The sequence below is a fragment of the Bombus bifarius genome, unplaced genomic scaffold (assembly GCF_011952205.1).
Source record: "Bombus bifarius isolate JDL3187 unplaced genomic scaffold, Bbif_JDL3187 scf7180000007990, whole genome shotgun sequence".
Classification (NCBI taxonomy): domain Eukaryota; kingdom Metazoa; phylum Arthropoda; class Insecta; order Hymenoptera; family Apidae; genus Bombus; species Bombus bifarius.
This window is the reverse complement of record NW_022884371.1, coordinates 311400-323725: the sequence shown is the minus strand read 5'-3', so window position 1 is coordinate 323725 and position 12326 is coordinate 311400. Positions and strand designations below refer to the sequence as shown.

Sequence of the window (12326 nt, the reverse complement as noted above, 5' to 3'; positions counted from 1 at the left end):
CTCTTTCTCTGTCCTTTAGCTAAAACAATCTTCTAATTCTGTATCTTACAGCGCCACGGTACTCTGAGTGCCTACACTGGAAACGAAGCGTGTCTTTTTCTTCCTTTAATCTGCTTCTACGCCTTTGTCTGCTCCTATTTAACATTCGACTTCTCGCATCATCGCCACCGCGCCACTCGCCCTTAATTCGATTCGGTTCATCGATTAAATCCATTTTGTTCTCCCTCATCCTCGTTCATCCCCTCACTGTTACTCTATCGTAGACTCGATTATCCAGCTCCTCGACGAGACTTTAAGCCACCCACTCCATAATAACAGAAATATATAGTAGAGCGTGTAACCACGTTTCGCCGTTAGATAATGCTATTAATAATTTTTAACTGGCTAATCTTTGCTCTTGGAAATTTCACAGATCGACGTGCAATATAATAAATTCCCCAAAAATCCAATCTAGAATTCTTCGATCCCCGGGAAACGTTGGATTTACCAACCGTTCGATCGACGATCATATTTAAGAATCGTCGGCCCTCTTAGCTTCTTCGCTTCGTCGATCGAATCGATGAAAAATTCATTCTTTGGTTCGTTATCTCATTTTACAGCGAGCGTTTTCCAGTTCTCGAGAATACTTTGGCTGTTTCGCTCCGTGCATTGTAGTACACGAAGCAGAGGAGCGATCAGAGGAGGACGATGTCTGTTCCGCGTTAGACGCTCGACAAGTTTCCCATTCCGCGGTGGAGCCAATTATTTTTCAAGACGCTTCACCACGCGTCTCTCTCTCTCTCTCTTTTTCTCTCTCCTTCTGGCTCTCTCTATTCATCCAACACTATGTTCCGTGTCGCCGTTTCGCAGTTGGTAAATCCAACTTCACATCGATTCTACTCGCTATTACGAGTGCAAAAAGATCCTAGTCCTCCAGCAGCCTGACCCGCAATAGAATTAATAATCAGGATAAAATATCGTCGTACGCGCCCTCTCGCTCCTCCGATATATCATCAAGATATGATGGACGAAAAAGTGTAATTGCTATCCACGATGAATCTGACTTCCTCGGCTCTACCAAGAGATCGAAATCCAATGAGAACGAAAAGAATGAAAAAGAAAGGAACAGACAGCGAAGGAAAGGAAAACACAAAGGAAAAGATGGACACAGATGGTGGTTGTCAATTTATGTTACAGTGTTACGTAGTCAGATAGAATGGAAAGACGGAAAGTAGTGCGAAGAGCTTTGAGTTAGTTTAGTTCGATCAGTAACCCGTAGTTTGCCCGTCCTTTTTTCTTTAGAGCGTCCCTCTAGGTAAAGAGGGTTTTGTGGACACAGGGTGAGTCCGATTCCTCGTTGATTAGCGTCCGAAGTAAAGAAGTTTAAGGGTCAACTGTCGCGTCTCTGTTTGGCCCGTGGTTCAGTCACGGGACGAGGGAGACACAGCTAGAAAAATGTTTTCTCGTGGAGCGAAGCGAGGGAGCGTTTCGACGGTGCTTCCTGTACCTCACGTTTAACAAGCCGCTGATTGGTCGGTTGCCTGTTTAGAGCCACGAGGTCGGGATGAAAACCCTCGTAATGCTGGACGAGCAAGGCGGTAAGCCATTTCAATCTAGACATACAAACATTAAACTTACGTAAACCGTCTCTTACAAAAAAGATATATATTTATCTGGTCTCGACTGACACAAAAGCCAACGATCGACGACCATATATATTCTATATGTATTCTATTATATGTTCTCCATACGTTCTCCACCCGTCGATGTATATAATATTTATATATAGTCATTATATGTATATAGTTATTATATATAGATATTATATATATATATATATATGCATATACGACACTAATTGCGTGTAATAATCGTCCAGACACTAATGCAACCCTGTGTACGTCGGAATTAAATTTCGATCGAACGGCTGATACTAACCAAAATGCACCAAAAGACAACAGATTCGTTCTTTCGACATCTCTTCACATTCCTTCAACGTTCAGATCGTTTACGTTCGAACAATCATCAATTACTTTTCTCCTCTTGTTCTTACGTTTCTATTGTCCTGAATATTGCATCTTGTTTGATACCTTGATTATCTATCGCCTATGACCATAATATTTCCTTCCAGTTGCATTCACGATTCTCTCTCCTCGATCTTCCTCGCTCTTGTTTCTTTCGATCATCGCTCTGCTCTCTTCCATCGCCTTATCCTATATATTTCTCTTATTTCTAGTACTTCCTCTGCCACTCTATCTTTCTCTTTCTCTCTGCGTCCTATCGTTCTCTCCGCCTGCTTCCTCCTATTCTTATCTTCGCTTCCTTCCGTGAACGTAATCTCACGAAGGCGAACGAACAAAAACAGAGAAATACAGAAACAAAACAAGTAGACGAACAAACAAACCCAAGTAAAAGAAAACAAATATTAAAAGTAAAAAAAGAAAAAGAATACGCGCTCCACGTTTTAAACGCATCCCTCCGGTACTTCCGGCACGGTGTAAGTCAAAGCCTATTAAATCTACTATTGTATTTGTTGACCGGCACATTTGCATCAGCGCGTTACTCTTCGTGAATATATTTGGTTCAATTCGTACCCAGTACCCTTAGAATCCACCGTACACCCCAGTACATACAGAATTACTCACCCGATCTTAGGATCTTAGGTTACCCTTAGTAGGGAGACTCTTTGCTTAGCTGTTGCACTTTCGTTGCACTCGTTTTTTTTCTTTTCCGAGGATCCTTCGTCGAGAGAAAGATTCGTTTACTACATTTTTAACAAATAAATCTACCAATTATCATCGCAAATATTTTTGTAATGTATCTTTTTTCTTTGTTTGGGCGTAGAACTTTGCATTGTATTGTAGTTCGAATTCTATAGTTACGCTAAATCTTAATATAGTGGAGTCTCTCGATGAATCCTCGTAGAGTATTACGAAACCACCAATCGTCATTTAGTATAAGGGAATAGTGCGTTAAATATTTTGGAACTAATTTAACCTTTAATTCGTTTAAGGATAATTTAACGTTATCTGAGAAAGAATTGAACAAATAGTGCTCTATTCCCTGATCGTTTAAAAAATGACGATTCACTTCAATTTTTGAGGAAGTATTCCGATCCTCGAAAGAGAATAGGACAGCGTGTTCCCCTTCCTTATTTTTCATTTCTCGAGTATCCAATTTTTAGCAAACGAATTTCTGTTTGGTTATTTACAAGCGAGATGTAGAGGTACAGCGACTAACGCGATTTTTATTTTTACGTCGGCTGTCTGCTCTCTTTCGGGACGCTACGTTAAAGATGCGATAGGAAAGATGTTAACAATGTTCTCTCGTACAATGAAACAGAGCAACTGGACAGAATCGAGGAGGGTATGGACCAAATCAACGCCGACATGCGCGAGGCCGAGAAAAATCTCACTGGAATGGAAAAGTGCTGCGGTCTCTGCGTTCTCCCATGCAACAAGTAGGGCTGTCCCGAATCGTTTTACGCTTCTTACCCTTTCAAATCTTATCTTCTACTTTACAGCGCACTCTCTAATCGAGAAATTCTATCCTCGATCTTTAACGCTTCGTTTCTACCTCTATTTCGTAAAGAAACTAAAGATAAAATTTACCCTGTGTAACTAAACTGTGAAGTCAATTCTTATGGAACAAAAATTTCTGTCGACTCTGCAAATCTTGAAATACCTTCGGAATTTTAAGAAGCGAAAAATGTTTGAAGCAAAATACGAAAGATATTTCTTTATTCGATGTATCTTGTTCCTTTGAATTATCTATGTATAACAGAGATTTGCTAATGGAACGTTCATCTTTCACAGAGGTGCCAGCTTCAAGGAAGATGAAGGCACGTGGAAGGGAAACGATGACGGCAAGGTAGTTAACAACCAGCCTCAACGGGTGATGGACGATCGCAATGGACTTGGTCCTCAAGGCGGCTACATCGCCAAGATTACAAACGATGCCCGCGAAGGAGAGATGGAAGAGAATATGGGTCAGGTGAACACAATGATCGGTAATTTGAGAAACATGGCGATCGACATGGGCAGCGAATTGGAGAATCAGAATCGGCAAATCGACAGGATTAATCGCAAGGTGAGGAGACGTTTCGCCAGTCGACGAGTTCAAAGATTTGAGTTCAGAAAAATCACCGAATCGTCCACCTTCAGACTTCCCTCTATCCGTTTCATTTCGAGTTATTTATATCTTAACCTACCATGATCTAACATGATCATATTCGATATAAGATTCTCTTATAAAGTGACTATTATAATGGTTACATATTAATTAAGTAGACTCAAGTATATGAAATTTTCTATCGCATAATGGTAAAAAACTTTGATATTATGAGAATGAAATGGAAACCCGATAAAAGAACGCTTCGTTGGAAGATAAGGGCATGTTGCATTATGTTTCTGCAATATCGTGTTTTGTAGTCGCATAATTTAATAATAAAATTATTGTTCAATTTATTAAACGATATTAGAACGAGGAAGGTCTGAAGTAGTGGAACGAGTTGTTGATTGAAATGATGATTGAAAACACGTACGATTAGCTCCGCTATATTTTTCTCTCCACGGAGCATGCGTGGATTATTTATCTCACGATGCACGCGCTCAGAGCGATGCACAACACGTTCGTTGTCGCTTTCGCTTTCTTACATGCCCTTCGATCTACCTAGCCGTCCATGTTTCCCTTCGTTCCTGGCGCGGTCCCAAAAGTCGGGTCGACGTTTCACGTGTCCTTGGGAATTCCGTTTCGTTCTGACACGTCCTACATGTACAGTGCTCGTGCCAGATCTTGTTTTCCGCTGAAATCGAATTACTGGAACGAAAAACTGGCGCACGGTAGATTTCAGGTGAAAAGATAACGCGAAAGATTTTAGCGTGCAATATTGTATTCTGTATAAAGACGGGGCGTTACATGAGAAGTCGGCTTCGTGTAAGAATTCGTGGTTTCTTTGACGATATTGTCCGATTGCAAGACTTCTGGCCGCCGACGATGGGCAACGTGTCGTACGAGTATACGCTCTACTTGGTAGCATTGTTGTTCCCTTTTCCTCGTACATGCATCCTTCAGCCCCGAGTCATTGTTCCTCAACATAGAAGAAGACTTCTAAGTCGGGATTATCTCACCTTTCAGGAGAACGTACTGGATAGAACGTTCTCTCTTCTTCTATATATACTTCTATAAATCCTACACATTATTTTTGTATTCGCACGGAAATTCTATTTACCGAAGACGAAACGATTGTTGTTGAAAGAGAGGGAGGGAGAGAGAGAGAGATAGAGAGAGAGAAAGAGATTGCACTACAGGAACCGATTAAAACGAAATACGATACGCGTCGTTATTTAAAATAGTAGATAAACGATCGTTTCGTTTTCGTGTTGGCATGCGTACGCACGTGCACCGCACGACTAGCCATCCCTTTAATTATCCCCTTCTTCGTCATCGCACCACCGGCGTCATTCGACATTTTGCCACCCTCACGGGCTGTCTTTTGTGTTCGGCAATATTGCAATCATAAATCCAAAAAGAAACAATGGAAAAAAAATAAAAAGAGAGAGCATATGTTAGAGTATATAAGAAACGAGTAATGTATAAAACGAGACGAGAAAAGAAATGCAAGAATAAAAGAAACAAATTGAAAATTACATTGCACCAAATATTAGCTATCGGCCGATCCTGACCGTGTCTCACACGCTTTGTTGGCCCTTTTTTCTGTCTTTCTCTATTTTTGTCTTTTCTTTCTCTGTTTCTTCTTGCCTTACGTTCAATTGATGATTCTCTTATTTTATACCACCTGTGACCAAATCCAAACTATGATAATCCGCAGGGCGAGTCAAACGAAACGAGGATAGCCGTGGCGAATCAGCGTGCGCACGCTCTACTCAAGTAAAATGCGTCACTCTGCCCACGTACCCGTCTCCTCCGAGCCCTAAATAGTCAAACAATAAATGAATATATATATATATATACATATACGTATATATATACACACACATATATATATATATAATATGTATATCAGCTCCAAAATATTGTACGCTCACACGCCCACGACCCTTTCTTCTGCCTTCTCGTCGTCGGTCGGACACCGCCAACCCGTCAACCCAACTCGATCCACCTGTTTGTGCTACAACGAAATCATCGAGCCTTCCGGTTACATCGATTTATATATTACGTGTGTCTTATATCTCGTGTACTTAGTGCAATCTCCTATTATTATACACGTCGTTTAGTTCTTACACCCCTTGTAACCGTGTTATCTTTTTTACCGCTCTTCTTGTTGTGTCCAGCTCGTTTTTTTACTCTGGTTTCACCGATATGATTATACCGTATGTAGTATATTATACATATACATACGTATATATCTATATACACGCGCTTATATTAACGTCTAATCTTTTTGGAATCTTATTTGTCGGATGAAACCCCGCAGTATCGTCGCCGCGTTCGTCGTTGTCGTGACGACTATGCACGAGTTTTGTTTCTTTCTTATCGCTGCTGTATTCCTTTCGATTCGATTGAATATTCAATCTGGCACTTCTCGCGTTCGATCAAAGAATCCGCGGTATCGTCTAGATTACTGCATCGATTCTGCCAATCGGGCAGAATTTAAATCAGAATGGAAATCGGCCGCAGCAGCGATCGGGCTCAAGTACGAAGTAGTACGAGTCAACGATGACGACGAACGACGAGGCGAGAGAATAAAAAGCGCAGAATAATCGAAGTTAAACGAGGTCGACGATTACATGATCTTGATACACGCTTAAGTTTGAGTTACGATCTTCCGTTTGTTTGTTTTTTTGGTACGCAGGGCGAATCGAACGAGACGAGGATAAAGGTGGCCAACGAGCGAGCCCATCAGCTACTCAAGTAAGGCCACTCTCGACCACTTGCACCCCGTCGGCCACCAACAGCAACAAATACTACCATCACCACTATCACAACCACAACTACACTATCACTGACAACAACAACAACAACAGTAACACTAGCAACTACAACAAAAGACCAGGGCTATCAGCTACAGATACACACGATCAGTTGTTACTCTCAGTTAATCGTGTTCATGTACTTGCAATTTATTTATTACGATTTTCTTATATCTCGAATCACCGTGAAACTTTATTACAGACGAGTTGACAAATAGACGATCGAAAGAACGAAATGCAACTTCTATATCACATATGTTCTTTTTTCCGTCCTACGTTCGAATCTTTTACGTTCTTCGCTCTGTTCGATTTATAGTGTATATTTGTAGACAGTGAACGCGTACGTTATAGAAAACGCCCAAGAGAGAATCGTTCTCATCGGTTTTCGTACGTATTTACTCGCAGTTAGTCTATTTATTGTTGTTCGTGCAACGCGTCGAAAGAGTTATTGCGTTCTGGGAAATAAATTGTACCATCTTACCCTGTTGTGCACTTTATTTTCGGCGAACGTTAGAAGTAAATTCTATTTGAATATATTACTTGTATCTTTATTGCCGTCGTTAGTATATCATCCAAATAGCTCCATTCTCTAGCGACTATACCTTTTTCTTTTTATTGTGAATCTTTGATTCCTCCTTTCGGTCAACTATCTTCGAATGGTCCTTCAGCGAATCTGCTCGGGCGTACTTACGAACATCATCTTTAACCCTTAAGAGAGCAAATTTTCATCTTTAAGACATAGAAATATTTAGGAGGAAAGTAGAAGAGAAAAAAAAAAGTTAGTTTATTTACGAATAATGTTTACATGTAACGAAGATGTCGACGCAACGTCGTCAAGTCAATTCAGTGATCCGATAGAGTTTTTTAAAAGACGAGCCAGATGTTTACAAGGAAAATGATAAGAAAGGGAGAAAGTAGAGAGCAAATGATGAAAAAGAGGATACAAAAGTCTAAAGATTTTTTCGTCTTAATTGCACGTTTATCCAAGTTCTTCCTCTCGTGATATAGCGTTTACACTTTTAACGATTTATCTAAAAAGTTTCTAAAATAAGAAGAGTTATTAACAGAGAAAATACAAAAATAAGAATACAGAATACAACAAGTACTAGAGATCCATTAGTTAAAAAAAAAAAAAAAGAAATAACGAATCGCAAGTATCGCGCGCCTGTTTAAGGGTTAAAGATTACCCACAGTTAACGAAAATAAAAGCATATACACAGGAAACGACAATGTCAGTTGGACGGGAGCGCACACACGCTGTAGTTCTCTGCATCGTTACACACACACACACACGCGCAAAATCCAAACGACCCTGTATACATACATACACATATATAGATACACATACATGTAGCCATGTTCAGGTATACAGAGAAAAATCTGGAATACAGCCACATACAGCGAACAATACAAAAGAGAAAAGGGAGAGTAGTATAGATCACACAGCGTGTGGGAGTGCACATGTGAACGATACATACGCACAGCGAGCCCTCTTTAGGTAATACATACCATGTAATTTGTTATCACGATTAGCGTTACGACCAAAATATCCGTGTACAGTAGATCGATACGTAGATAGACATCAGAGATGCGTGTGTATGTGTGTATGTGTGTGTGTGTGTGTGTGTCAGAGCACACGCGCGTGTCGCGCGGTAATTCCAAGCAGTAGTAGGTCGTAGCAAGCGTGCTAGCCGAGGAGCAGCCTCGAGACATATATGTATGATGTACGAGATTACCATGTTTGAAAACGCGAATGTATATCGAATGGATCAAGGGAGCTTACCCGTAAATGGCAAATAATATTAGGTTCCTCCCGAAAGTGGTCGTTACTCGCTTACCTTTTTCTCGATACATACGCTCTACGTCGAACATCGTGCGATCAACGAAATATCTCGCTTCCCGAGAGAACACGAGAAACCGGAGGGGATCACGACAGACGGGGCGAGGTAAAAAGCGGAGGAGGACGTTTAGCGCGGCAGCAAGTTGATGTTTACGAAGAAGAAAAGGGAGAGGAGAGAGCGTAGTGGTTCCTCCCGTGTGTAGAGTAGGAGGAAGGGAGGAGAAAAATATAAGAGCAAAATAATGGGAAAGGTACGAGAGTGAGGGAGAGGTGGAGATAAAACTGGAAGAAGAATTTGATAAACCAATGCAACGAAGTGGATGTCGTAGCGAGAAAGTCTGGAAGAAAGAAAGAGGGAAACGGAATGAGAAAGCAAGAGGGGAGAAAAGAAAGGAAGGAGGTGTTAAATGTGTAGATAGAATTTTGTTCATCGTTTTATCTGTCGACTCACCATAGAGCGTAGATCGATTCCGTTTCTTGCGGTCCCGCGCACGCTCAACGCGCCGGGTTTGTCACTGTAAGGTTTAACTCCAAGTGAAAGAAATCACGAATGCGATAGAGAGAGCAAGAAGAATACGACAAAAGATTTAAACAAAGATTGTACATTATTATATTTACACGAAGCGAAGTACCTCTACTTTGTACTATAGCGAGCGAAAGAACGAATGAACGAATAATCCATTGTACGTCGTGTCACCACGGCGCCCTGGGATTCTCCTGGTTACGTTTCTGTTTCGCGGTCTGCGAGTATCCACATTCCAGCATTTATCTCTTATTCAGAATCTTTATCTTATTGAACCGTGATCGTTGTTTACGCGGAATAAGTTTGCGATCGTTCTGACAATGAGTCGATATCTTTTCTTTCATTTCTCTTTGCTAGAGGACTGCAAATTTGCAAATACGTAGAAGTAGCGTACTACTATATAATAATTTGTAACTTGAAATAGAGATAGACATGACGTGGTTACCGCGGATTAGATCCAACGCTGCAGACAAGGGATGTTTCTCGAAGCAGCTGTCAGCCTTAACAGTATTCGCATCTTTACACTTACCTCTTTAGCTTTAAGAGAATGCATAGAGACAGAGAGCAGAGATGCTGTCAGCGCTGACGTGATCCCTCAAATCAGTAGCATCAAAATTAGTCCGTAGAAAAGAGAGAGCGAGCGAGAGAGAGAGAGAGAGAGAGAGAGAGAAGGTGAACAAACAATAAGTATGAGGAGATTTTGTCGCGTAGAGATTTTTTTATGTAGACCACATTTGGCAAAGAGAAAAAGAAAATACGTGTACACCGCATTTAGCATATCGTCGATAAGCATGAAATGATTTCGATACACGTATTACTTATTATACATTCATGTAAACTTTATTTTGGATTTAACGAATTAACCATATATATATATATATATATAACGATATTGTATAAACATTGTAAAGGGTATCGCCGTCGAGTCGCGCGTTGTATTAAGAATGGAGCACAAAAAGAAGGAAGGGGATATATTACGAGTAATTCCTTTCGATTTCGCTTGTTTGTTTGCTTTTCTCATTAACGTAGTAATGCAGTTATGATCGGTGGCTTGCAAAAATTCTTGGACGCTTCGCCGGACGAACGTACTAAGAGGAATAAAAGAGAGAATGTTAAGGGAAATTTGGTGAACGAAGGAACAGAGCAAATGGATGTATGAGAGGGAGAGAGAGGAAGTAATATTAGAGAGCAAGTGTGTGATATTTGATGATGATAATGATTATGATTGTTACTCGAGATCGTTAGGCCTATCGTAATTATTTACTTTGTCAGAGGAAAGATATACGAACGATTATAAATAGGTATAAATATATATATATATATAGATTATATATATATATATATATATAAATATAAATACGATACAAACATATTACATGCATATATTTACGGAACGAGCGCGGTGAGCCCCCTTCTTATGTAGACCTCTAAAATAGAGAAAAAAAAACGAAAAAACGAGAGGAAAAAGAGAGCGAAAGAATCTACTTTATTTGCGAGCGGATAATGTTGTTATATTATCATAAATATTATATATATATTATACAATACGGAATCGAGCAATATTGTATTGTTACTTCGTCGTTAACATTTATCACCGCCTATTCGAAGAATTATATTATGTACCTATTTTACAAAATAATCCCTCGTATCTGAAACGAGTAACTCATATCGAACCTGTTATAGGTCTATGTGGTACGCGTAATTTTAAATATTCACAGAATTGTATAGAACACGCAGATTTAAGTAGATAGACGCGTAGATAGGTCAAAATAGACGAAGTAGCCTGCGGAAAAGGGAAATGGTTTACGGTGTGAATGAGAGATCGAGTGAACGAGATGAAATTATAAACCGATTAATTGAACAGCAGTCTTCTTATAAAATGGAAAACTGTGAGAACAGCGACCACAAAACAAAAGAAAGAAAAAAAAAAAAAAAAAAAAGAAGAAGAGACGGAGAGAGGCGAAAGCTCGCGAAAGATCGTGTGCAACCGATTCGAAGATTCGCTGTTGATGCATTGTTCTATTTGGTTGACGTATTCGTAAAGTTTACGGTGGTTGCGTGCAATTTTTCTCGAGTCGATCTTTAAGAAAGGAGAAGTTTCGTGCGAAACTCGTCGTTCGAAATTTATCTTTCGACTGTCTCCTGACGAAGTTATTGCGGTATAGAGCGGTATTGTAAAGCGAGACAATGAGAACTGCGTGCACCGACGTCTAACGTTTGCAATAACAAGAGTACGATCGCGATTATTAACACAAATTGGGACCACCGTGCAAAAGTGCAAGGTGCCGAGATGAAAACGACTACGGCGCGACGAGTACCACAAAGCTCGACGCTGTTAATTTCTTTTGTTTTTCGACTACGACGAACGTCGAACACCTCGTCGTTGCCGGCCGCTTTCCGATTCTTCGAAGCGACGATAAAAACGAGACGAGAAATCGCGAATATTCAGTAGAGTAAACCACGAAGCCTGACAAAGAAGTTAGAACAAACGTAAAAAAGAAAAAATACTGAAAAATAATGAAAAAAAAAAAAAAGAAAAAACATAAGGATGGCGAAAGATAGAGGGAAAGTACGCGAACATTGTAAAGTATTTGGTAAACAGACAAATTGATGAAAAAATCAGCTTTTCTCTTTTTAGTACTGATGTATTGTCGCTAGATGTATTACAGAAACGTAAGAAGTATTCTTCGGCAGTACTATTATAACAAATGCCTATGTATTTTACTTCTCGGCAAATAAACCATCAAGTATTGTATGACTGCTGTTTCTTCTACCTTGGATTCTCATCTTCAGTGACACTGCCAGGTATCGTTTTTCTATTCTCTATTCTTTTCTACTTATATTTACATTTTTACATCCAACTCGCTTCCAATCATGATCATTACTGATTACTACGGCAACAGTTTACAGAGAATCAGTTGAAGAATCGAGTTATCTACGTTGGACGGATTTAGAAACGGGAGTAGATCGATTCCAAGACGCGTAATCTCCTCTTAGAAACTCCCTATGCCGCGAGAACGTGGCGCGAGCTTTTCTTCGAGCTGAAGCAGAA

At 40.1% G+C, this 12326-nt stretch overlaps 1 protein-coding gene across 10 annotated transcripts in view; it reads left to right on the top strand.

Moving 5' to 3' along the window:
• LOC117205453 (synaptosomal-associated protein 25) overlaps positions 1–12029 on the top strand; it is a 28738-nt gene extending 16709 nt beyond the window's left edge. For 6 of the 10 annotated variants that reach the window (XM_033443851.1, XM_033443845.1, XM_033443847.1 and 3 more), the window contains exons 5-7: positions 3322–3439; positions 3795–4068; positions 6794–12029. In XM_033443851.1, the coding sequence (XP_033299742.1) occupies positions 3322–3439; positions 3795–4068; positions 6794–6856 (455 nt within the window). In that variant the 3' untranslated portion in view covers positions 6857–12029. Of the gene's footprint in view, positions 1–1528; positions 1578–3321; positions 3440–3794; positions 4069–5809 lie in introns of all 10 variants that reach the window. The other 4 variants (XM_033443849.1, XM_033443852.1, XM_033443850.1 and 1 more) reach the window with 3 other exon arrangements.
• The last annotated feature ends 297 nt before the right edge of the window (positions 12030–12326 follow it).